The sequence below is a fragment of the Tetrao urogallus genome, assembly GCF_951394365.1.
Source record: "Tetrao urogallus genome assembly, chromosome: Z".
Lineage (NCBI taxonomy): Eukaryota > Metazoa > Chordata > Aves > Galliformes > Phasianidae > Tetrao > Tetrao urogallus.
In genome coordinates this window covers 73,623,741-73,650,001 of record NC_136816.1, presented here as the reverse complement: position 1 = coordinate 73,650,001, position 26,261 = coordinate 73,623,741, and the positions used below count along the sequence as shown (strand labels likewise).

The 26,261-nt window shown below is 43.6% G+C and overlaps 1 protein-coding gene across 3 annotated transcripts; it reads left to right on the top strand.

Annotated features, from left to right (window-relative positions):
- Positions 1-926: 926 nt before the first annotated feature.
- On the top strand, positions 927-23,804 carry PIAS2 (protein inhibitor of activated STAT 2; the record flags this gene model as incomplete). Of its 3 annotated transcripts, none has more annotated exons than XM_079548425.1 (14): positions 927-950; positions 5,335-5,809; positions 7,173-7,257; positions 7,831-7,881; positions 8,004-8,094; positions 12,030-12,164; positions 15,037-15,142; positions 15,764-15,837; positions 16,646-16,806; positions 17,384-17,517; positions 17,954-18,125; positions 20,349-20,488; positions 22,302-22,339; positions 23,622-23,804. In XM_079548425.1, 14 exons carry the CDS (start codon positions 927-929, stop codon positions 23,802-23,804), a joined length of 1,869 nt encoding a protein of 622 aa, XP_079404551.1. The 3 variants fall into 3 exon arrangements, with proteins under 3 accessions (XP_079404551.1, XP_079404550.1, XP_079404549.1); XM_079548424.1 differs by having other exon boundaries at positions 23,619-23,804; XM_079548423.1 differs by having other exon boundaries at positions 20,349-20,492; positions 22,264-22,339.
- Between the last annotated feature and the right edge of the window lie 2,457 nt (positions 23,805-26,261).

Genomic DNA, 26,261 nt, shown 5'->3' with positions numbered 1-26,261 from the left:
GCATGGAGAAAAGAAGGCTGTGGGGTGACCTCATGGCAGCCTTTCAGTACCTAAAGGGAGCCTGCAAACAGGAGGGGAGTCAACTCTTGGAAAGGGGAGATAACGGCAGGACAAGGGGAAATGGCTTGAAGTTGAGGGAGGGAAGATTGGAGCTGGATGTCAGGGGGAAGTTCCTTGCTATGAGAGTGGTGAGGTGCTGGAACAGCTGCCCAGAGAGGCTGTGATGCCCCGTCCATCCCTGGAGGTGTTCAAGGCCAGGTTGGATGGGGCCCTGGGCAGCCTGGGCTGCTATGAAATGTGGAGGTTGGTGGCAGGGGGTTGGAAATTCATGATCCTTGAGGTCCCTTCCAACCAGGGCCATTCTGTGGGCTGGGAGTTCTGGAGGTGCTTTCCAGTCCTAATGATCCTTTGGTTCTCTGTGGGGTTGCAATCAGTGGGTGTGCAGGGGTGAGGATGACAGGGGTCTCCTCCAACTGTAATGGTTCTGTGACTTTATGATTCTCATGGCAGTAAATCCGTTTGGTCCCAGGGCACTGAACACTGTGACTCAGTGATTGCTGTGACTTGCTAACGGTCTCTGTGTGTTTCTGAAAACAGTGTTGTCAGCTGCACCTCAGTGCTTATTTCTCCACAAACATCTGTTTTTCTGTCTTTTCCAATCCGCAAAACGCATCCCACCATCAGCGTGACAAACGACAGGACTGCTTTCAATTAGCGATCCGCGCTTCCTCGCCGGCCCCTTTTCCCTCCCGTCCCTGAAGCGCGGGGCTGCGTGAGGCGGCGCTCAGTTCCCGCCTCCGCCACCCCCCACCCCCGGGTCACGTGACGAGGGCGCGCGGCGGCGCACGATGGTGGCGGCGCGGCCCGGCTGTGGCTGTGGCGGCGGCGGCGGCGGCGGCGGCGGAGCGGGCGGCAGCGCGTAGAAAATGGCGGATTTCGAGGAGCTGCGGGTGAGGGGGGGGGGAGCAGACGGGCGGCGAGGCTCGGTGCCGCCTGGGGGGCGGGGGCTGAGGGCTGGGCCCGCGGGGAGACGCGGCCTTCTGCTTTCATTTCCTTTCCTTTTTTTTTTCTTTTTTTTTTTTTTTCTTATTATCATTATCATCATTGTTTTCATTATTATTATTATTATTTTCTAGTCCCGACGTTTTAAAGGCTTGCGCGCTGCGTGGCTGTTCAGGATGACAGCGCTTTGTGGCTGCGCCCCATCGTAACGCCTCTAAAAAGGCTTCGGCTTGGTGGCGTTCAGCAGATCTCCTTCAAATGGAGGAGAGAAGGAAAAAAAAAAAAATCGCATCCCAGTATTTCCTCGCAGGAAACGCTGTCCCGAAGGGCCCCTTCCGGCTCTGACAGCGGGCACGGAGCGCCGGCTGCTTTGTGGGAGCGCAGCAGCGCTCTGCCCTATGGAGAAACACGGACTCGTTTGTTACACAGATGCGGAACGGTTGGTTGTGTGGCTTTTTTTCCGTCTCTTTGAGGCCTTTGCTGCCGCGAAGTCCCTTTTCTCTTGGAGATGGGACGTGTGTGGCTGTCTGTGTGGGCAGCGGGCGGTTTTGTAGCTTTCTTTCCTTCATCCAAACGCTTCTTCCTCTTTTTTTTTTTTTTTTTTTTTTTTTTTTTTTTTTTTTTTTTTCGGAGTGGGAATCGTTCCCCACCTTTAGGAGCAATCTGAAGGTGCTGCTTTATGGATATGCACGTGGGACCTTTTTTATGGCAGCATTGTTTACTTCTGTCATGCTGATGGTGATTTCCTGCGGTTTGTGATCGCTGCCTGCCTTAGGAAGGCCCAGTAGGGCAATTTGGAGAGTTGGATTTATTCTGGTTGCTTTTTAAGGTCATTCTAAAGGCAGGAGGTCACAATTCTTTCTCAAATCTATCTTTTTTTTTTTTGTTCTAGAGAGAGTGAAACGTGCATTTCTTTATTCTCACTGCAGTGTCAATTAGTGCCACGCCTGTCATCCTCTGGTTTCCCTGAATGTGACTTTAGGGGAGCTGTGATGCAGAGGTTCCTAACTCTGAAGCTGTAGGGAAAGATAGCAGATGCAGAGGAACTTGCTGTTACCTCAACCTTCAGAAATTTGTGCATTTGTCAAGGATTCAGAAATAGCTGGAACCGCAGACTCTTTTCCAAGATCGTGGGGAAAGCCTCTGGTGCAAGGCTCACCCTCAGATTTGGGGAGAAGAGTTATTTTGACTGAACTCTCCATTAATTAGTAGTTGAAGTAGGTGATTTAGTTATTTGTTGAGTAGTGTAGGTGACGGATTTCTGAAATATGAAGGCATTGCTGAGTTGATGTGGTAGGCAGAGCTTTCCTTCTGGTTGGAGAGATAACTTCTAGACTTGCTTTTCATGGATGAGTTTTTAAACTTACCTTTCTCCATAATTTTCATTCACGGGCACCCTGATGCATGTTGAAGAGATTCCATGGGCAGAGCTGGATGTGGATCTGTGCTGTGGAGACCACAGAGAACATTCTTCTTTAACAGCATTGGCCTAGGAGTGGGAACTTCAGCTCACCTTGAGCTCTTGCTAGTCCCTGCTCTAGGAGATACTAGAATCTGACTAAGCTGCTATGTGGTTGTATTTGGAAGTAATGTGTTTGCTTCATTTTAAGGAAAACAAAACCTCTTTATAGGCAGATGAATAAGCCTTTGCCAGAAGCAATTTGTGTGACACTCATGATCAGCTTCATGGCTGTTCAGAAAAGATGTTTGAGCGAGAAGAGATGGGAAAGTGGTCTTACAACTTACTGAGAGAAGATTACAGATAGCATTCAGTGTATTAACTAACAGTATATATTATGATAACTATTAACAGTGTTTTACCAGACGTTATCTTGTATCTGTGTTTCACTTTTTCTGTGCTTTGTACATGTGAAGTTACTTAAGACCAGTGAGGCTTAATGTGGTAATTGAAGTTTCTCTTGCGCAGAATAATTAACAACTAATGATCATGCTGAGATACAGTGACTGGGGAGAAGAATGAGGCCAAGTAATTTACAGTGCTTAAAAAATGGAGTAGCAGTGGAATGAGTCAAGCTTTGTGTTCAGAGAGCTGAGCGCATTGGAAACCTCCAAAGAAAATACTTCCGTTCACTGTCACATGGGGTGCATCCAGCTTTGGAGGACTCTGATGTGTGACGTAGGAACCGGGCTAGAGCTGCTCCAAAGCAAAACTGCCCATAATACAGAGGTTCCCTCAGCTCCAGTGTAACTTCATCTCTGTTGAGGGTCCTTACAGATCTCCTCAACCATCCCAAGACACGAGTTGCTCTTTCTAGCAGTGCTCCTCATTTCCAGCCCCACGTAGATTGGCAGACTTAATTGGAAAGGTGTCACAAGTGTGCTTCCTTGTTAATGAGTGGTCAGAAAAAGTTTAAAAAGAAGCAAAATGGGATTTTTGTGTCTTCTGACCTCCAAGGAGGAATTTTTGTGGAAAAATTTATTTCTGGAGCACACAAGTGCTGGGATTATCCAGTGCTGTTTCTCAGAGTTCTGTCAAACTACTTTGTGTTCATGAAGAGACCATAAAAATAAAGCGGCTGCGGTCTCTTGTGTGTCCAAAAAGCTTCTTATTGGGCTGTGCAGCTGTAAAGAACTTCTTTCAAGAGCAAATTGATGGTTTGTGTGTGGCACAACTTGAGTGTCTCACCTTAATGCAGCGATGTGAAAAGAGTGTTACTGGCTAGGCTGCAGGCTTCTGCAACAGTGCTGGAACCCTACAAGAAAATAATCTGGGAGTGTTTGCTGCATATCTGCCCTGCACCGTGATTAGAAGTGCTCCTAAACACATGTTATGCTTTGTAAAACCATGTTGATTATAACAAGCACTGCTTTGATACCTCTGTAAAGGGGATAATAAGCTAAACAACGTGGATGAGATTAGTTATGTCTTTATGCTTGTGGTTACTGTGTAACTATGTAATTTTTAAACTCCCAAGCACTTTAATGGAGGTGTTGATTTAAAATCTTGCTGACTGTGATACTGAACCCAGCCTGCATCTTCTAATGAAATGAAATCCAACTCATAACAAAATGCTGCTTTGTGAATTTCCCCATAAAATGCTAGGTGTTCTAAGGCATGATTGACTGCACATTTCACCTTGATTAATGGTGGAGTGCACAGGAGCACACAGAATGCAGCAGTCGGGTTAATGAGAAGTGTTTTGCAAGACAGGCCATTCCCTTAATCTCAGTGTAAAGGATTATTTTGTTCATTTGCATTCTGATGATGGAATTCAGAATCTCGCTTACTGTCTCCATCTGAGGGAAGGAGGTGATGGTGCTGTTGAACTCATGTGTCTGTTTATGCAGTCAGTGTGAAGTTCTCAGTAAATTCTTCAGTATCTCCGTTCCTTCAAAGCTGGGGTAAGCCACTTGACGCCACTGTGACACTGCTTTCACCTGCAGTGATGTTAAGGTGAAAATGAAGAGCAAGCAACGGGGCACATAGCGAGTTGCAGCTTGTGTTGGTGGTGGAGGCACAGCTGTAGCACATGTTCAGTCTTTAGTTAAGATCAACTCATGTTGGAGTACATGGTTATGAACTGTATTGTAGCAGTAAAGAAGATAAACATGAAATACTGCACTTCAAGGCTTACACTTCTCCTAAAATCAGTGCCTCAAACTCTAAGTATTGTCTGCTGGACCATAATTAAGAGCTAAAAGGGCTCTGCTAAACAGGTCTTACATCTGCATTGTGGTTGCAGATGTGTACTGCTTGATACCTAATGTCCGGTCCTTCATCTGTCAGTCCTTGAGTGCAGAACTGGTACAGTACAGCTGTATTAAAGCCAGGTGTTCCATGTCCTTCAGAATTTTACGCTTTCATTGCAAGTAGGAAGCAAAGGAGAATTCTCGATTTCTTTTCTCTGAAAAGAAAGCTTCCCTTCAAAAATGGGAGTGATACGTCTGTGCCAACCTACTGATTTGTACTAATCCAGGGAGAGGAGTGCTTTCTCTTGGGTAGTGTTACTTTTTATTTTTGTATGAGAATCTTTCTGCTTGTGAACTCTGTGGTTCACTCTTCCATGTGGAAATTGGATAACGAAGTGAATAGTCTTCAGCATCAGTTTTCTAATTGAACTCACCCTTCCCAGATATGTGATTTCCTTGCCTTAAGCAAGTCATGCTCTCTCTGTGGGTGAGGTGTGGGTCGTACCTGAGGCAGCAGAGGTGGAACTAGAACGGTGGAGGTTGATATGCTTCACTGTGCTTCTCAGAAAGGAATTTTTAGAATCATAGGATCATTAAGGTTGGAAAAGAGTGCTGTGATCATTTCATCCAACTGTTGTGTACTGTTGGCTCACTGATGTGTACGTTGATTCTTCTTTCCAGAATATGGTATCAAGTTTTCGTGTTTCTGAACTTCAAGTATTGTTGGGCTTTGCTGGGCGTAATAAAAGTGGACGGAAACATGACCTCCTAATGAGGGCTCTGCACTTACTGAAGAGTGGCTGCAGCCCAGCAGTGCAGATAAAAATCCGAGAACTCTATAGGCGTCGGTACCCAAGGACGATTGAAGGACTTTCAGACTTATCAGCTATAAAGCCTGCGGTTTTCAATCTGGATAGCAGTTCTTCTCCCGTGGAGCCTGACCTGGCTGTTGCTGGCATTCACCCGCTCCCTTCAACTTCGGTCACACCTCAGTCTCCGTCCTCACCCGTCAGCTCCGTGCTCCTTCAGGACACTAAGGCCCACTTTGAGATGCAGCAGCCATCACCTCCCATCCCACCTGTCCATCCCGACGTCCAGCTGAAGAGCTTGCCTTTTTATGATGTGCTTGATGTACTCATAAAGCCTACTAGTCTAGGTAAGTGTTTTGTAAGTGCATTGTAAGCTGCTGAATTCATGGAGTAGTTGTTGCTTATGACAGTACTAAGCCTGGGTTTAAATTGCTTTTTGCAGCTGGGGGAATTTCCTTTCTGAGGAATTTATCTCATGCAAGTGAGGAACACCTCTGTCAGGGCCAGCAGAAAACATTCTTCCCAACAACCTGCAATCTCAGTTTCTTCAAGCACCTCATTCTTGAGTATATTTATTTGAAAATCACTTGGTTGTTTTGAAATTCAAGTTAAATTCAGTGTCCAACCTTAAGGGGTAGAAAATATTCCATAAGGAATTAGTAGAACAGTTTAGAAACGCTTTTAACATTTTGCCAGCTGTTTGCATCCCCCTGCTTCAGTTTTTTAATTAAGTACTGTAGGCAGTGGCTTGTACCTAAGTGAGCCACGTTCTTTTGTACCAGCGGGGCTCCAGCCCTCTGATCGTCCTCACGGCCTCCTCTGGGCCCCCTCCAACAGCTCCATGTCTTTCTTGTGCTGGGGCCAGGATTCAGGAAGATGATAGTGTGGCAACTATTGGCTCACAGTTAACCAGATTTACTGCCAGCCTTGTGGTCACTTTATCCAGTAGAATGGCAGAATTAACTGCAATGTGGTGATTCCCTTAATGAAACATTTGCTCTTCATAGCATTTGCAAAGCTGAGAAAAGAGCTGATATAAATAAGCTGCACGAGGTTTCACCTTTCCCTTGAGAAATTGGCTTCTGGTTGTATCGCGCAGGTGTTGGTGTGGGGCTTAGCTCTGATCCACACTTGGTTCAATAACAAAATCATTTCCATTTTAAACACGTGCAAATATACACGCAGTATGTCATGCTTATGATTTGGTGTGTGTATTTGTTCCACCTGGACTTAGATTCTTTTTGTGTGAGGTCTGGGCTGGGGCTTCGAATATTGCAGTGTACACACATCTTGTGCTTGGCTACCACAGCTGTTTCTGCATGGAATAATTTTCCACTGCTCATTAAAAACTCATGGTGTGCATTCTCTTACTGTCGTAGGATAAAATAGTTGTAAACTGGTATTTCTTTCTCCAAGTATTCAGTATTATATTTGGTTGTTGGTATCTCTCTTCCCCCAAGGATTACAGTGCAGCTTGCCAAGCTGCTTTAGTTCTGAGGTGTAAAGTGATATTCAGACTTCTGAGTATGGCTGAATGAATGATTTGTTCCTTTGCCTTCCTCTTGACAGTTACTTGCTGTTCAACAGCAGTTTGATTATGGACATAAGTGCCTTGTGTCTTGTTTGGGGAAAAACTCAATTGCAGAACCTCTTCTAACCATTGACTTTAGGCAGCACGGTTAAACCTCTTCTGTCTCTTTCTCTTTCTAGTACAGAGCAGTATTCAACGATTCCAAGAAAAATTTTTTATCTTTGCTTTGACACCTCAGCAGGTCAGAGAAATCTGTATTTCCAGGTAAGAAGCAACTGCTGAAAAAATGTGGGAAGGGAATTTTTTGTTTGTTACTTTTTTGATGCATCCCTTAACTGTGCAAGTGTGGAATGATAATCCTCAGAGAGTTTAAGATGGATTCAGCTGCTGTATTTATTTCTCTAGTTTTTGTGCACTGTACTTACGAGCGGGTGAGGTAAATCTGATGCTTCTGAGGAGTTAAAAATTGTTGTTTGAAATGATTGTGACTTTTTAGGTGGTAAGCTTTTATCCTGTATGTGTTTCCTGGCTGTAGGAAAGGAAGGCTGCTTTTATCTTTTGTCCTGGGATTCATGTTCTTGCAAGAACTGTGGTGTGAGCCCAAATAATTAGCTTTTCATCCCTCTGGCAGCATCATATTTTGTAGTAGCAATAAAGTCTTGACAGAAGATGGTGATCCTAAAGACATGCTTAACTTAAAAAGCTTAACAGAGGTGTCACTTGTAAGATTTGTTTGTAGCTTATAAAATAAAAGCAAAACTTAGTGCTGACATAGGCGTAGCACTTGTAAGTGTGACTGCTGTCTAAATAGGTACTTTTCCTTTCCCTTTGTTGTAGGGACTTCTTGCCGGGGGGCAGGAGAGATTACACCGTCCAGGTTCAGCTAAGGTATCTTTTTCATGGTGTTTTCTTCTGCTTGTTGGCCAGTTAAGGAGTTGTAAATCTTAATGTTTGTGGAGACACATGAGCGTTGTGTCAGCTGAAAATGTTTTCTCTTTTTGGGACTATAGGTTATGCCTAGCAGAGACCAGCTGTCCTCAAGAAGATAATTACCCTAATAGTTTGTGCATTAAAGTGAATGGGAAGCTGTTTCCATTGCCGGTAAGCTTGTTTGCATGTGTTTGTGGTTTCTTTGACTTGTCTGTTGTTTCTGTAATGATAGCTTGCTAAAACGATCAAGCACTTTATTGCTATCATTACGGTTTCCCTAGACATTAATGCTAGCAAACGCAAACCGTGCCTGGGTGAGGTAGCCATTGCTGCTATTAATTATGTTAAAGCCACTGCGCAGCTTAATTATGCTTTAGCCACTTGTAGCAAACCTCATCGGTGCAGTTGACACTCAGAATTCAAAAACAAACCGGTGTGTGCATGAGGAGTCTCCCTGGTATAGAACCGAGTTTGGTTGGATTGTGCTGGGTATCTATTTGTGTGCTGGCCTGAGTTCCTTCTTGTTAGAAGGAAACTGTGTCAGTTTTTGTGTATGTTTGCATGCAGCTCTGGTTAGAACAGCCAGCGTCCATCGCAGGGGTGAGGAGCAGCAGGTTCCAGGGTACCAGCAGCTACTGGTCCTGTTAGCAGTTGTGCTCTTTGCTGGTGCCTTGTGCTTTAAAAGTTGCTATGTGTACAGGGTAACTGTGAGGCTGGAATATTTCAAAAAGAAGCACTCTCCATTTTCGGGAAAAAAATAAATCACTGAGATGGGTAATTTGATAAATAGAACAGGGGTTAAACCCATACCCCGCCCATTCTGAGGTGGTGCTAGAAGTTCTGTAAGATGGGTAAAGTAACACAGAGGGGTTTTCAGCAGCCTGACTGTAAAATACTGGATGGGGAGTGAAGATCTGAGACGTTTTTATCTCAGAATGCATGCTACTTTCTTGGCATAGCAGATTGTCAGTATGTTCAAGGTGTCTTGTTTTCGCCCTGCAACTGTCTTCTCTTTCGTATGCAACGGTGACGGTTTCCTTGCCTCTGCTGGGCTGAAGTGACTCTCCTCACCTTTTCCATCTGTTTCTTTAACCTGTGCATCACTATTCTTCTGTCTTCAGTTTATAAAAGGGTTTCTTTGAGATGTTTTCTTGTCAAACACAAACTGTGTCCTGTGAGGAACATAGGAGGACTTCCTTTCTTCAGAAGATGTCTTTCTTCAAGCAACCCTAACGCATTGAGTGATATTGTCCTGGAGATATCAAGCTCTGATGGTTCTCAGTCTTGCTAATACAGCTCATAGCGGGTGATGCTGTGTTATGCTATCCATCTGATGTAATGGCACAGTCATAGCAAAAATTCTATCATCTTTAATTCTCACTTTGCTTTTGGTCTAAATCCCATAGTTTCTTTTTGCACATAGTTCTTCAGACTGTTCAACAGAACCATGAAATGAGAAAGTGAATAAATGACTCATCTTGGCAACTTCCTTATTTTTTCAGTATAAGCTGAATGATTAACACAGTCTCAGCCTGAACGCTCTGGCCAAGTTTTCTTTCCCTATAACCTGTTTATTTGCTAACTGTCTGCATCCCACTGGTGATTCAGAAAATGTAGGAGCTTCTTTGCTTCAAGGATCACTGTTGTCCAGCTCAGTAGTTGTAGGGAACTAGCGAGTGATGCCAGGCTCTGTTCTTGCCTAATTGCTCTTCTGATACATTTTCTGGTTACAGCAGAGTCCACATGTTTTTACTGATGTGGTTCTTGCAGGAAGCACGGAAGACTTAGGAACAAATACTTTTGGCAAATGGTAGCCACTGGAATTGGCCACCAAACTGAGCAGTGTTAGACCACGCTGATTACAAGGCAAGCTTCTGCATTAAAGTCACAGAAAGCTGGGAAGGGCTTAAATGTGTTTTAAGAGTACAAGATTGAGTCCTGGAAGTCTTTGCTTTGTGGAAGAAAGCCACAAAGCTTAACTGAAACGAAACATATGTGCAATGGAGTAAGACTAAAATAATAAAGAGCAAGAAAAAAGTAATAAAAAAAGTGAAACTTGCATTCCTGATCCCTTGGAAGTAACACAGCCTCACTTGATCTTAGAGCCGAACAGGAAGGATCTTGTCATTGTGTTTGGTACAGTATTACCCCCCTTAAAGTGATGCTGTGTTTGTCCTTATGAACTCACTAAAAGGTCCAGCTTGCTACTGTGAAAATGATGGGATTTATATCCCATAAATGACTGCAGTTGTTACATCTGACTTGAAGAAATGACAGATCATTCCTTCTTTTAAATGTGAAGCTAGCAGTCCTTATACATCTGCCGCCTCCTTGTGTGATAAAGCACGCACGGCAGGACTCCTGGCAGCTCCTGTCACTCATCTTCTGGAGCAGCAAAAGGTTCTTTAAAAGAGTTGATCAGCAGTTACTGCCTGCAGTTCTGGCCTGGCAGTTGAAGCCCTGTGTTTCTTTGCTGCCACTGGAAGGGTGTCTTAGGAACCCTTGCTGTGTGGTGCTGTTGGGTGTGACAGGGAGCACCCTGCAAAGAGGCTGCTAATCAGGTTCCCATGGAAGGCTTACTGTTGTGTATAAACTGCTAGCTAAAATAAAATCTAAAGAGCTTTCCAAATTGCTTTCCTGTATCATTAGATGAACAGGGGAGCATGTTTTGTGTGCTCTCTTGGACCATTTCTGGTGAAGTAGCTAGTCAGCAGTTCTGGCTGTTAGATAATATTTTCAGAATTTGGTTCTTTCACTCTTGCTTTGAAGTGTTATGCTGTGAATGTTCATGTTATCTGTGTTAAACACGTGCTTTTCAGCACGTTGGTCCTGGATGGTTTCCAGTGTAGGACAACACTTGAACTGAATGAAATGTGACAGTCAGTTCTGTGCAAGATGCAGGTCTCTGGTTGGCGTTTTTCTGATGCAAGATGAGATTTTGAGATGAGTGGACCATAGGCTGTCTGAACTCAAAACAGACTCTGAGTTCTTCTTACGGACTGGCTTGCTTTTGTGGTGACTGTTGCAAGATGAGATGCAGTTAGGCCATGTGCTGCTTCACAAAGCACGAGTGTTCTCTGCTTGGAAGCGCGTGCTTGTCAGCAAGCGAAAGGGCTGCTGAGTGTGTTAATTAGTGACATATAGGAAATCACAGGATAGAATCTTTAAGGTTGGAAAAGACCTCCAAGATCATCTAGTCTGATCACCCACCTTCCACCAGTATTGCCCACTAAACCACATATCTAAGTGCTACATCTACCCTTTCCTTAAACACTTCCAGGGCTGATAACTCCACCATTCCCTCAGCAGCCTGTGCCAACACCTAACCACTCTTTCTGAGAAGAAATTGTTCCTAATATCCAACCTGAACCTCCCCTGGTGCAACCTGAGGCTGTTGCCTCATGTCCTGTTACGGTTGCTTGGAAGAAGAGTCTGACCCTCACCTTGCTCCACGCTCCATTTCCTCCATACAGCCTTCCGGCTGCTCTGCCCTGAGCCTGCAGTGACATGTGGTGGTTGTGACCAAAGTGTGGGACTTGGCACTAGTTTAACTTCATCCCACTGGAGAAATGAAATAAACCATGAAATAAAACTGCAGAGAGAAGCTGTCCAAGTTTTCTTCAGTTTTGAAGAATTTAAAAGTATTTAGTTTAATTTGCTTCTGCTGATGGCAGCAAAGCCTTTTAGCTCTCACATGTACCAGGTACGCTGTGCACAACTCACGTTCACTGAGTGTGCAGATGACAGCCTGCTGCTAATGAAGCTCTGTGTAATTAATGCAAGGCGAAGCTGGGTGTGTGGGGGGGAGCATCAATACAACTTTTTTCTATTTTTGATAAAGCATCAACACTGATTTTTACATCTCCAGTAAACCTGCCTGGATCAAAACTCTTATCTTTTCAGCACTCCTTTAAAATTGCTTGAAAACTGTTGATGTATAGTAAGGACTGTCAAAACGACTGATATTTCTCACAAATTTTGACTTCAGTCTCCAGTCTGGAGAACCTCAAGGCTTTTCTGTTTCCCACAGATCAGTCTAAGAGGATCGGTTCAGAGCTAACAAGTTGTTGGGGTACTTTCACTGGTTTGTTTTTTTTCTCTCATAGGGATATGCTCCGCCACCGAAAAATGGGATCGAACAGAAGCGACCTGGGCGCCCCTTGAATATAACTTCTCTAGTTAGGTTGTCATCAGCAGTGCCGAACCAGATTTCCATTTCCTGGGCTTCTGAAATTGGAAAGGTAAGTTGTCTGTTTTGTAGGATGTGGGCAGTAGATTAAATCACCTTGTCTAGCATTGCTTCTAATCCACTGCTTGATACTGCTGGCAAGGTGTAGTGTGATCAGTGGCTAAAGTTACCGTCGGTGCTAGGAAACAAAGCTAGCTCCAGAGCCATGGTAGCTTGCAGCAACGTGAAGAGCTTGCGTGTGGATTGCAAAGAGTACCGTGTGGAATTCCAAGGGCTGTGTGGCTCTCTTTGAGAGCTTTCCTGTCAGCTTTGCTATTAGGAGGTGCCTGAGATATGTCAGAAACACCCATATCTTTCTGTGATGTAAATACAAAACAGTTCAGGCGCAACAGGAAGGGAGCCTCCATGCTTCTTTGTAGCCTCATTACACATTACTATGAACATGAGGTTACGTAGCCATGTCTTCAAAAGCTTTTTTTCTCAATATCTTTTGCAACTGTTCACTGGAGAGTGCTCTGTAAAATGAACGATGTGCCACGGCGCCATGACGGGGTGTACTTGTTTCTCAGGTCTTTGTATTTTCAATCAGAGTAATTCCAAATAGTTCTGCGAAGGCAATTTTTATTTCATAGGAAGAACTGCTTAACGGATGCTTCCTTCTTTATTCTTTTGAGATTAATGTTTTACATGAAAATGACTTCTCTTGAGTTAAAACTACACTTATGAGTTAAACACAACTACAGTTTCCTGTTTAGAAAGCTTCTAGGGGGTACATTCCTGGGAGGAGGAATACAGCATAGTTCAAAACTTCACCCATGCCTGAATTTTGCAAAATAGCAGCTGATGAATAGAATATTGGGAAAATAAAAGAAGAAAATGAGGGAGCAGAGTGGCTCAGAGGGTAAAACATTAACTTGCCTCTCTTCTTTGATTCTGGTTCAATCATCTACTGAAGAAATACTCTAGATCACAAACCCACACTTAATTCAGCAACATAGACATAAGCCCCATCTTTGCTTTCTTAAAGTTTAAGGCTAATCTATCATTTAATAGCTGTCAACAGGAGAAAGAATTCTGGCAGGTCAGCATTGTTGTTGCTATACAGTAAGATTCATGGTCTACAGATAGAAATATTGTCGCCTTTACGCCTTCAGGCTACTGGTGTCCATTGCTTCTGGGCTCGGTGTGTCTTAGAAGTGCTCAGTTGAACCACAGTGTGTTTGTAACGCAGGATGTCTGTGCAATGTGCCTGTTGTTAACAGTGAAGCATTTTCCTGGAAGCTTGTGCAGCTTGAGGAAGAAGTGCAGATACTGGCAAGAGTGGACAGTGGGTAGGAGAAAGATGACTGAAGTGTCTTCAGAGTGCACTCATAGACTTCATGGAGAGGTGGCAGAAAAGCGTGCTGGACTTAAGACGGCAGGAGTAGAGCAAGTGGTGACTGAAATGTCCTGTCTTGCTTTCTGGTGCCTGTAGTTGAACTTCTGATTTAGGAATGTGAAGTCATTAGAGTTTAAAGGAGTTAGCCTTCTGAATGGGCAAGTGACTGCTTAGAAATCTGCCTGTGAATTTTGGTAGCTGTTGCAACAACCCTTGAAGTAAATAGAAGACCCAGTGTTTTTCCATCTGTGGTTACTTCTGGAAGTCCTTCTGGACTCTCTTATTATCAATGTAGCTTACCTCTTCAAGGTGAGGCTGAATGGAGCCCTGGGCAGCCTGGTCTGGTATTAAATGTGGAGGTTGGTGGCCCTGCCTGCGGCCGGGGAGGGTTGGAGCTTCATGATTCTTGAGGTCCCTTCCAACCTGGCCATTCTATGATTCCTTTAACATCAAAATGGTCTGGAGCCATCGTATCCTTGGAGTAAGGCTCCAGTATAAACCTACATAAATTAAATAAAATTTTAAAGCGAAAGTGGGAAGTTTATGTTCAGCAAAAGAATGAAGGTGTCAGCCTTTCCTCACGAGGGAGATGCTGTAGGCAATAAACAGGACAATATGTGGTCGTTCTTGGCAGGGCAAGCAAGGCATTTGTCTCAGCATCTTCCTGTGTAGTTTGATCACTTTATCTGCTCCTAAGGGGAAGGGCTGTTCTTGGTAAAGCAGGAGCATGGTGGTATATGCACTTAAACATTAGTACAGGAGGCATAAGAAGGTGACTGCAGGGTGTGAAAAGGCGTTGCAGGTTGTGTGTCCTGCGGATGAAACCATTATCATTCTGCAGTTGTGGGGCTTGCAGATTCTTCTCTTCATTGGTGACCCAGAGGAGAGGAATTTTTGAACAAAGGAAGCTGGCAAGAGGCATGAGGGAAGGAACAGCAGTATTTGCTAAGAAATGCACATACTGCTCCTCTAGGCTGGCTGCAATGAGACTTGGCCTGGGAATGGCAAGCCAAAGAGCAGGTGCAAAGAAATCAGTGCACAGAATTATTAGGGCTGGAAAAGACCACAGAGGTTATCAAGTCCAGCTGTCAACCTGTGCAGCTGTGTGCCCTCTGAAAGTGGAATTTGCACCTGAAAGAATGTTCATCTTTATAGCAGGTTTGTCTTTGAGGTCTGCATTAATGACAGCATGAAAAGGGGGATGTTTAGGAGTGTGAATGTGAATCTCTTATAGACTGCATGTTTAAGAAATTGTATCTTTCATTTAACTTCTTTTCAAGAAGAAGCCACCTTGTGTCTTAGTTGTGAAGGATAAGGCTTTTTTGCAGTTAAATTGCAGCTTGCATATTTGATTTGGTTAGAAGAATTAAGGCAAAGTGTGGACTTTTTCACCGCAATGAAGACATCTGTCAGTGCTTTTTCGAAATACCTTCATAATGCCAAGGAAAAAAATCAGCATGATTTTACTTAGAACAGTGTAAGTGATCTGTTGTAGCAGAATTACTGTATTAAATCAATATCTCATCCTTCCTTGCTCTTTTTGCAGAGTTACTCCATGTCTGTGTATCTCGTTCGTCAGCTCACTTCAGCTATGCTTTTGCAGAGGTTAAAAATGAAAGGGATCAGAAACCCTGATCATTCCAGAGCGCTAAGTAAGTAAAATTAATTTTCCCATTAAATTTTCCTTAGGGGTGGTTAATGGCTCTTTTAAAACCAGAACTGATAATACTTAGGAGACTTGCAGCATTTAGAAAAGAAAGTCCGTGCCTAGAATATCAAAGGTTCCTTTTGCTGTTACTGAGGTGGCTGTTAATGCTTCAGCACAGGTCCCTATCCCATAGGGAGGAGTACTGAGAGACTGAAATGCTAGGGAGTGCTGTGAGCACTTCCTACTGTTGTGGGCAGTGAGGTGCAGATACATGACTTAAATATGCATTCTCCTCACTTGCATGTGCTGCTGATTGTCTTGTCTGCATACCTCACTCCTTGATTATTATTTTTGCTGCTTATGTGTTGGGTAGAGTTTACCCTGCTAACCTGTGGCTAAGAAATGCACCATACAGCATGCATCTACTGCACATAAAGCAATCTCATGATGTGCTGTTTATCCTTTACCTGTGAACAGTGAAGCTATTCCTGCTGGCGTTAGCTATAAACTAGCTTAGATACTCAGTTGTTTTAGATAGCTGGAAACAAAATGTATGTGCTGTAGAATGAATATTAGGGTTGTAAACAGTGGTGTCTGTCTATACCTTCTTAATTTGCTTTTATAGTTAAAGAAAAACTAACGGCAGATCCTGACAGTGAGATTGCCACCACCAGTCTGCGGGTGTCTCTGATGTGCCCTGTAAGTAAGGCTGGGAGCTGCCGTGTACAGGTTTGCGTTGTCATCTGTAGTGCAGACTTGGGCTGTTCTTATGAGACCTGATTTGGAGATGTAATGGGATTTCATCGCATTCTGCTTTGTTAAGATGTAACGTGGAGAAGGGTGCATCTGCAAGCACCTGGTTGCAGCAGCGTTCCACCAACAGGCTTGAACTTGTGAATGCCCCAGCTGCGATGCTGTCAGAATCACCTTGTTACTTGTGTGTGTATGTTGAGACCTTTAAATGAAATGCTCTGGTGTACTGAGGCGTCCTCTGGTTGGGCGGGGTGATGGGTAAATAAAGGGCACAGTGAGAAACAGCACTTTGGATCGTCTGCTCTTTGGGGTGTTGCTTTTACTGCCCACTGTTAAAACTGGAAAATAACCTGATAAATTATAACAAAGTCACAGCTAAGTGGTTTTCTCTTTCCAGGCAGAAACTGGTGTTGTGACTTGTCAGTGAAGTCTTACACTGACACGGGTATAATGCCATTCTAATGTGACTGCAGCTCACAAAACCTTGAAATGACAAAGCAGGTACTTTAGCAGGTCTCACTAACAAAATTCAAAGTCCTGGAAGTAATGCTGTAGGAAAGACTTTGAGGACTGCTTTATTGTTCCTTCAGGTACATTCTATGTGATTTGATGGAGTGGATTTGCATGCAGCAACGTTGGTGTTGAGTTTGTAGTGAGAAAGGACGGTTCCTTGCTGGTTGTCGCCTTTCATTGTTAGCCATACAGGTCTGCTTCACTCTCTTCTCTCTGACGCTCTTTAAATGCATCTTTGCAGCTGGGCAAAATGAGGCTGACAATCCCGTGCCGGGCTGTCACTTGCACACACCTGCAGTGTTTTGATGCTGCTCTCTATCTCCAAATGAATGAAAAGAAGCCCACCTGGATCTGTCCTGTCTGTGACAAAAAGGCAGCTTATGAGAGCCTGATACTAGACGGGTAAGAGAACGGGCCTGCACACTGCACAACTATTTCCAGCTTTTCATTATGTACTCGATAGATATGCTTGTGACCTGAAGTTTAGACACTTAGCCATTTTTTTTCTCAAAATAAATTAAGCTGGGAGGAACCACTGGAATGCTTTAGCTTCTCTTCCTTTGTAACAAACTGTGTAAACTAACCTCCTAATGGAGTCATCCGACTTTTGAGCCTCAGCATATCTCCTCTAGAGAAATCCAAATGTGACATCTCAGGCTGTCTTCCTTTTACATGAGCCTATCTCTGAAGCTATCAACTTTGACACAATTTGAATTAAAGTTTAAAACTGATTTGAAGGACGATGGCTTCTACTTTGTGAAAATCTCTGAATTGCAGTAATGTTGAGTAAAAGATGGGTGGGTTGGAGTACTCTGGATTTTCATGTGTGCTTGGTGGGGAAGGCTGCAACTGCAGGTCGTCAGGTGAGATAAACCAGGGAGAGCAACTGTTGGTTGATGTTGATTGTAGTTTCTCAGCTGTCTCCTTTTCACTTAGCAAAAGTCTGGAACCAAATGACAAAACCACTTCATTTTTACAGACTCTTTATGGAAATCCTTAATGAATGTTCAGATGTGGATGAGATTAAATTCCAGGAAGATGGTTCCTGGTGCCCTATGAGGCCTAAAAAGGATGCTGTTAAAGTCTCAAGTCCACAGTGCACCAAAATAGAAAGTGAGTACATCATGGATACTGGTGGTAAATCAACTAAAAGGCTCGATGCATTGGAGGCTTGGTGTTTGTAGCTGGGATGATGGATATGGACATGGATTTTGTTTTGTGGAGGGTGTGCTTAATTCTTCTCACCCTTTCATTTAATGTAAAAACAAAAGGTTATATCTCTGCAGGTGTAGGTTTTATTTTTGTTCTTTATAACAACACTTTTGTTGTTCTTGTTGTGGCCTAAAACTGATAAGTGGAGATTGAGAAAACTGAGCATAAGCTTTAATGTGACACAGAATAACACTAATAAAACGGTTCCTGAGTCATATTGGCCTCTGTAGTGGTCTTAAAGATGAGCTAATACAGGATTTGAGGTAGTGTTTCTATTGCAAATTGGAACTGCTGATGGCAGCAGCCTTAAAAATAATGATTTGTTTTTCTGTTTTAGGTTCCAGTGTTGTTAGCAAATCGTGTTCTGTGACGGTGGCCAGTGAGGTAAACAAGAAGAAAGTTGATGTTATTGACTTGACTATAGAAAGCTCTTCTGACGAAGAGGAAGATCCTCCAGCCAAAAGGAAGTGCATATTCATGTCTGAAACGCAAGGAAGCCCAACCAAAGGGTTTGTCAATTTTGAAGTTAGTTGGTGTTCTGTTGTGTGACAGATAAACTGATGTTAGACATACTGACTCTGCACTCTCCTTGGGATCCAGCTCTGAACTTTTGGAGAACTTCTAGGCCTCCCTTTTCAGAAGGTTATATTGCTACAGTTCCTCTGTGCAGGCAAACCTTTATTGCATAGGTTTGTGTCTCTCAGAAGACGCACTGAAGCTGTGTTTGCAGGGATGTTTATCTGTAGAAAAGGAAACCAATTAAGCTAATGTACTAGCTATAATGTAATATAATACTGTATAATACTGATAATGTAATAGAACTCTCTTAGGAATCAGATTATCCCAATTGCAGGAGCTTCATGCATTCTCATTGAGTTACTGTCATCTTAAAGCCTTTTCTCACTGCCTTTTACCCTTTATCATGTGCTCTGGTGCCAGGAAACAGCTGTGTTGCATGTTTTCCCCATCTTCTCAAGCTTGGAAGGGGAGGAAAGCACTTCCTTGTTTTGAATCAAGGCAGTAGTTTGTTTTTTTTGTGTCTCACTGTTAGAATCTGAAATGTCTTGGTCACATTTGCTGGCCTTGGTTGTCGGTCAGTTCTGTGCCTTGGTTAACACAGCCAATGACTTCCCAAGTCCTCGGTCAGTCCCCTCATCTCTGTAGCTGCCTGAATTCCCTGCCCTGAGTCACGCAGAGTTGACTGCTTTTCTGTTCTGCCTTCTGTTTGCTGTGATCTGTGCAGTTTGGCTATAGCTACTCTTTGTGGTATCCACACTGTTCTTGCTTTTAGGCTGCAGGACATGAGAGCTGTAGGGTGCACAACCAGCCAAGTAGGGAGAAGAGGGCATTGGTTAGGTTCTCCAGCAGGCACTGCTCCATGTGGCGACTTGAAGTATTGGCTGTATGTTGGCCTCCTGGTTAGTCCAACTGCATGCACAAGGTGTGTCCCTCTCAGCGTTGGTGGCTTCTCTTCTTCTAAAACAACAGTAATAAAAGCAAACCTTTCTGTTTTGCTGCCTTTTGAAGTGATGAGCAGCTGTGCTGTGCTGTCTGTACTCAGCAGCAACCTGTAGTCTTTGGCAAGCAACAGTTCATCAGCTACCTCCAGTAGTAGCGGTGAAACACTGTTGCTTGTTGTAAATGCTGTGAGGGAATTCTTCCCCAAGAGACTTTCTTTTTTTGATATAAAAAATAGCTACAAACACCTCTTAATGAAATTCCAGAAGATGTCAAGATTCTTTCCAAATTCCTGGGTTTGTCCAAGGTGACTGCCTGCAGTCGTAACTGTAGGTCTGAGTGCTCTTGTTTATCTAACCAGTTCATTTTCCTCAGTGTTTGGTAATGGAAATAGCATGCTTTCCTTATTGGAATCATAGTTTAGGCCCAGGCTTTTGGAGAAAGCTTGCCTCCTGTGAAGAATGTTGCTCAAATACCAGCTTTGGTGCTACTGCGAGGTGGCCTTTTGGCAGCAACAGCAGAGAGCTGATGTTCAGGTGGAGCTTGAGGGTCTGAAATCCAAGCGTCTGAAACCAGTAGTGTGACTGCACGGTAGTTTATGGGGGAAGATTGGATTGGATTGCAACTCACTGCTGGTGAGTTGAAAGGAGAAATACAGGACAGCTGCAAGTGGGGCTGTTGTTACCTGACAGGAAGCGTATGAAACACTTGGTGCAGGTGGTGGGTGCCACATTGCCTGTTACATGGTCTTTAACAGTGCTGCAAGTATGCAGGAGGTTAGATACAGAAGGGTTTTGTGATGGGCTGTGTGCCTGAGAGCTGAACTAAGCTTAGGTTTGGCTGTTGGCCATGGTAAGTCAGAGACTGAACTCCAGGCTTGGAAGTCTGTGCTGTAGGGGCTGAATCACGGTCAGCTGCATCCTTAGTGCCACAGCTTAGTGCTGAGAGCAGCAGAAGGATTTGCAATGTCCTGCTCCTGGCTCAGGCCACCTGTCCCACAGAGTGCTCTGCGCATATGTGCCAACTTGGATTGTTCTGAATGACTCCAGCACTGTACTTAATTTTAATCTTGCTCTTATGTCACAGCTGCTGTTGAGAGCCAAGATGTGATGTTGTTATGAAGACTGTTATGAAAGGAAATTAGAGTGGAATACTGTGTAGTGAGTAGCCATGCCGTAGCTGTGTTGTAATGTGGTGACTGTGAATGAGAGTGCATAATGTCTCTTCTGTAATCTATGCAAGGTCGGTTGTAACATGCTGTGCCTTCAAAACAGGGTTCTTATGTATCAGCCATCCTCTGTCAGAGTGCCCAGTGTGACGACGGTTGATACAGCTGCTATTCCTCCGTCGTTAACAGACTACCCTGTGCCATTCCACCACCCACCAATGTCCAGCATTTCCTCAGACTTGCCAGGTAGGTGGTGTTATTATTTTTAATTATTAATTAAATATTTAATTATTTTTAATGCGCATTCTTAGAGACTGTTATATGCGGGGTGGGTAAGAGTCAGAAATTGACTTCTTTAGATGGGACAGGATTGTATATAGCATTGCCCTGATATGATGCCTAGATTAGTCTAGTACAAGCTGTCTTTCCAGTTTCAGATTGCACTTCCAACAGTGATGTGAAAAACCTTGCTTCTGGGGTACACCCTCAAATTGGCGCTCTGGAATGGCAGCCAGAAGCACTTCTTGATTATACCCAATTAGACTGTGTGTAAACACCTGATTGTTACTTGTTGTAGAAGTGAGGGAGAGTAGCTGCTTACTTAAGATTGAGAATTGTAATGGCACTGACTCATCCCAGCCCTAAATGTAGAGATTTCTGCTAGCTAATTCTAGTGGTGCTCTGTCTAGACTGTATGAAAAAGGTTAAGGTGAGCTACAATATGTAAGCTGACCTCTATTGACTTTCTTTACCTAGACAAACCCTAAATGCCTATGATGTATTCTTCAACACTGCTGCTAAATATCAGACAAAAGGTGGGGATACTGATTGTTTTCTATCCTGGCTCCTTGAAAAGAACGCTGTGTGTAGGGACTCTGGGGGTTCTCTGTCGGCTGTAGTGAACCTAGAGCCCAGGAAATGGTGACTTGTGACAGCAGGTGTCACGTGGGCCTCCTGTCCTTCCCTGCCCCGCTCCATTGCCTGTCTCCATTTCTCCCCTGCCGCATCTCTGGGTTTTTTTTCATCTTTCAGTTTGGCACTGGGATGGATATCATTCCCTTTGTTTCTCTGTCCGTTTTGGTTGCCTCTCTGCTCCCTCCCTCCACTTCTCCCTTGTTAAGAAATTCAGTTTCTTTCCAAATTGGTTAGAAGACTAAGCTGAGAGAATGGAAGTCTAGAACTTTGTTCATCTTTGCCAGCTGAAGTTCTAGCGTGCGTATGAACAAAAGCTGTGAATTCTGTAAAAGCAGCTGATCTTACATCTCCTTTAAAATTTTTCTTTAATTATCTGTAATAGAGAAAAGTAGAGATGCCTCTGGCTGAAACAGATCTATGCTAACAAGAGAGGGAGGGAGAAAGCTTACCGTTTCTTTCTGTTGCCATAGCAAACACAAGGCCAAGATTTTGAAATAGAAATGGCTGCGATTTCTCATTGATTTTGTGTTTCTTAAACATCTTGCCCTAAATGCTTATGTGCTAATGGCATAGAGGATGGGCGCTGGTTGTCACTGCTCATAGAGGATTACCTTGAACTACTTGTAGTTTCCTTTTCTTCATTCCTTTTATTTGTCTAGACGCAAAACGGGGATGAGATTAGAAATGTTTCCTTATTGGCTGCCTATGGGTGGAGGAAGAGACCTGCTGCTTGTTTTTGGACTTGTGCATGTTGTGACTTTACTTCATTCCAGCATCCTTAATGTGATGACACTCTTCATGTCCCAGTTTGGCCAAGTCAGGTACAATATGCAGTGAAACTTGTGTTATGAACAACAGCTCCAAATGGCAACCTCCATCTAAGCAACCACATTGAACCACCCTGCAATATCCAGTGAATAATACATCATTGTCATCCTCATTCTTAAAAGAGCCACTTGTACTAGAAAACGTGTTTTGCTGCTGCCTGAAGTCGTTGAGAGTGGTGTCACAGTGGTATACTTCATTTAGAAACTGTATAGCAATTGCAAAAATCTGTTCTACGACAACAGCAGAAATTCCTTAAACTTGTTGTGTGTGAAGAGAAGAAAGACACGTCAGTTTATTATCCCTCTTTTCTTTCTAGGTTTGGATTTCCTTTCACTAATTCCAGTTGAATCACAGGTATGTTTCTTAACTGCCAAGGGCTTAATTTCCAAGTGTGTTTTCTATGAAACACTGCTTCAGTAACGGTCAGGATGTTGTCCCTCACATCGTATTTGCAGTCCACTTGCTTAGATCTAACCACAGACCAGGAGAACACATTTTACCAACAGGTGGTAATGAGGAAAAAATATATTAAAGCAGGATTCTGCTAATGATACTATCAACCCGTGCACAGCAAGTTACTGGCAGTTTGCTTTGCCTTACCAAACCAGGTACTTGCACAGTGTGGACATGAACACAGCTATTATGTCTTTCATGCTTCCAGTTTATACTGTGTATCTGTAAGCCAGATTAATTTATGTAAAAATTTCAGTGCGGGTGGTTTTCATGATTGTAGGTTGAGTTGTAAAGACTGTATTGTCACTGGTTTGGGCACATTTACTGAACGTTTTTACGAGTCCTTCAGTGTAACACACAAAATCCATTGGCCTTGCTATAGTGGAATTTTTGTAGGTCAAAAGTAACTAGCTGGTGCTTCTGCTTTCGTTTGCATAAATGACTGGATTATAATTAGATTCTTACACAGACAGTCAATAGCCTTCAAGAGGGGAATACTGCTTCCCTAACTAAGGTACTGCTCAGCCTGAAGCTCTCAGGAGAGCAGAGTAGAAAATGACAATCATCTCCCTTGACCTGCTGGCCTCCTTTTGATGCAGTCCAGCATGACTGGCTTTTCTGGACTGCAGGTGCACACTGCTTTTCATCTGACAGTACTTCAAGCCTTTCTCTGCAGAGCTGCTCTCAATCTGTTCCCTGCATGTACCTTGATTGCGTGCCCAGAATTTCTGTAATCGGGGAGCAACACGCTGCACTTGGCCTTGCTGAACAGTTCAGTTCACAGCCCATTCACGTCCCTCTGGATGGTATCCCCTCCTTCGGCTGTGTCACCTGCACCACTCGGCTCGGTGCCGTTATCCTTGTCATTAAGACACAAGTAGTGCTGATCCCAGTAGTACCGATTCCAGTATGGACCCTCGAGGGACACCGTTCATTACAGGTTTCCATTTGGACACTGTGCTGGGAGGTCCTGATAGTGGTCATGATAGTGTTTCCTAATGTGCCAGTAAAGGCTCAGACTAACAGGTTAGGAGGGGGAAGGAAGAACTCTCCTTGCTCTGCATGCACTGGTGAGGTCCCGCTAGTCACTGTGTTGTGCTTGTTGTAGGGAAGATGTATCTTTAGAGCATACATTTCCCTTGTGCAGTTAGTCTCTTCATTTTTCATTGTTTGTTTCAAGCAGTACTGTCCTCCTATGTTTTTGGATAGTCTCACCTCAACCTTAACAAGCAACACGCCTGGCAGCATCATCACATCGACCAGTCACCACGAGAGCAACACACACGTTAGCTCCTCCAACAGGAGCGAGACGGGAGTTATAACCAGCAGCAGCGGCAGTGCTCCTGACATCATCTCACTGGACTGAAACAAGAGGCAGCATTGGAACTCCAGGAGAAATTGCACACAGCTGCTGCTTGTATCTCTGGAACTTCAGCATCTCCGAGGTTACTCTGATATTTATTGAAAGGATCTGCCTTCTGGAAAATGAAGTAATCATTTACAGTAGGGACAGAAGTGATAGAACTTTTTTTTTTTCCTTGTTTATTAAATAGTTGGTATAGGAAAGGCCCCTTCAGAACATGCGTTTTGTGCTTCTGCATTGTTCTGGGGAAACTGACATGTTGTTGGATGAATACAACAAATGTTTTATTTTGAGGATGAAAGAGTACAGGCAGCCCAGACAGGTGATGGAATCTCCTTCTCTAGAGATACTCAAGGCCTGCCTGGATGCATTCCTGCTTGACTTTCTGTAGGGAACTGCTTTAGCAGGGGGTTGGATTAACTGATCTCAAGGTCCCTTCCAACCCTTGTGATTCTATGATTTGTTGTAAAACAGCAATAATGTAAAAACAAACTTTTTTTTTTTTTTAAAATAAAAAAGGCACTTAACCACTCTAAAAAAAAAAAAAAAAACAACCACCTGGAAAATGGTGCAAAGGTAGATGGTGAATTTTTAATATTTTCACTGGGGCCGGTAATGAACTTCATTTAAGACAATGAAGCTTTGTGAAATAGCCATGACTTCACTTCCATGTTTTGTGACCCCACTTTTCCCTTGCCTGGGATGGATGGGAAGGGGCTGTAAGTGGAGTTTTTTTTCTTTAGATTTCACGTTCTTCACAAACTTAACACTCCTGACTGTGACTTCTTCATGTTTTTTTGAGCTGGGGATGGGCAAGCTATCTATGCAAACCTTGCATTGTACAACCTCTCTGTGCTGCCATGTTAGAGTGGGACACTTCTCCCACCACCAAAACCCCAAACCTATGCACAGTTGGGACATAGCTGAGTTTCTGATCTGATAACTTCAAGAGATGACAAAGTTCTTCCTTGCTTTAAAGTACCTGCTGTCTTTCTCTGCCACCACCAGCTCTGCCCTAAATGCACCAGTGAGGTGTCTGCTTCCTATGGCACTTGTAAGGAGAGAGCACATTGCTGATTTCTCCAGTGCAAAATTGTTTTGTGGGCTGCCTTGCCCACACCTTTGCCACTTTGGCTGCATTCTGCTTGGGCATACTGCAGTCTGGCTTGCCATGGTGTAAGTATTCTTTCTTGGAGCAAAACAGCTGTAGCTGCATACTGCTCCCACTTGACTCGAACTACAGAGGTTGCTCTGAAAGTAATGCTTCCTACTTATTTCCATGGAAATGAGAACAGATATGAAGACACAGTTACGCTATTTGAACAGAGCATGGTCTCAGCTACAAAACACTTTTTCAGCAGTCACTTCTGTTAGTTAGCTCTGTATTTTCACCAGTGATGAACGAGTGCCTGTATGCTGTGCTCATAAATGAACATCAGTGGGTGTCTTTTTTTTTAACACGTAAGAATTCAGTTCCACACCTTTGCTTCATAAACACTTCCCTGTCAAATGCCATTCTGTTGGACTGACCCTTTGCTGCCATCTGTTGCGTGGTGACAAAATGGAATATTGGTGGGAAAGTCCAGCGTCTACTTGTCACCATCATCTGCCTTGGACTTCGTGGGCTGACGTTGTGAAATAGGAGGCATTACTTTTGGAGCAGCCCTCGTATGTTCACAGCTGAATGATGCTTTGTCCCACCGTAGAACTGCCATGACCAGAAGGCACGTTACCGGATGGAAATAACCTCCTCTTCTGCTGTGCTGCCTTGTTCAGCGTGTGGGGCACGGCCCTGCACGTTTCTGGGGATAACGCAGGCAGTGCCGTACGTGGAAGAGGTTACAGACCAGGAAAATCATTTCCGTACTGCTGGAATAATGGTATTGTCTGTATATGTTGACATAGCAACTTTTCCAAGTGTTGTTTCTCTGTTGAGTAACTGTATTTGAGATTACTCTTTCCCTACTTCCAGCATTCATTTTTTCCTAATTTTGTTTCACGCTTGCTTTCTCTCAACAAATGTCTGGTGCTTTTTTGCCTTTCAGTACTGTTACAGTATTTGAACTAAGCATATGGATAAGAAATGTTGAAGCAGGATGTACTGTACCTCGTCTGCTCTTACTCTCATCTTTAATGCCGCACTGCTGTTTTTCATTGCTTTTTTGTATCGTCTTTCACACCAATCCTCAATTCACCCATTGGTCTTAATATTACGCCCATTTTCTTCTCCTTTCCTTACCTGTTAATTTTTTGTATCTGTTAAGGATCAGTTTTTAGCATGATTTATTTCTAATAAAGCCACGCTGCTCATGAAGTGTTTTTTAATGGCTTGCAGCTGGTCGGTGCTCTCTGCATCACAATTGCACAGTAAATGAGCTAGGAGTGGGGGGAGGCTCGAGAGCCCTTGTGAATAAACTGCTTAAAACTTACTGCTGGTGCTGTTTGTGGTCTTAATCGTGA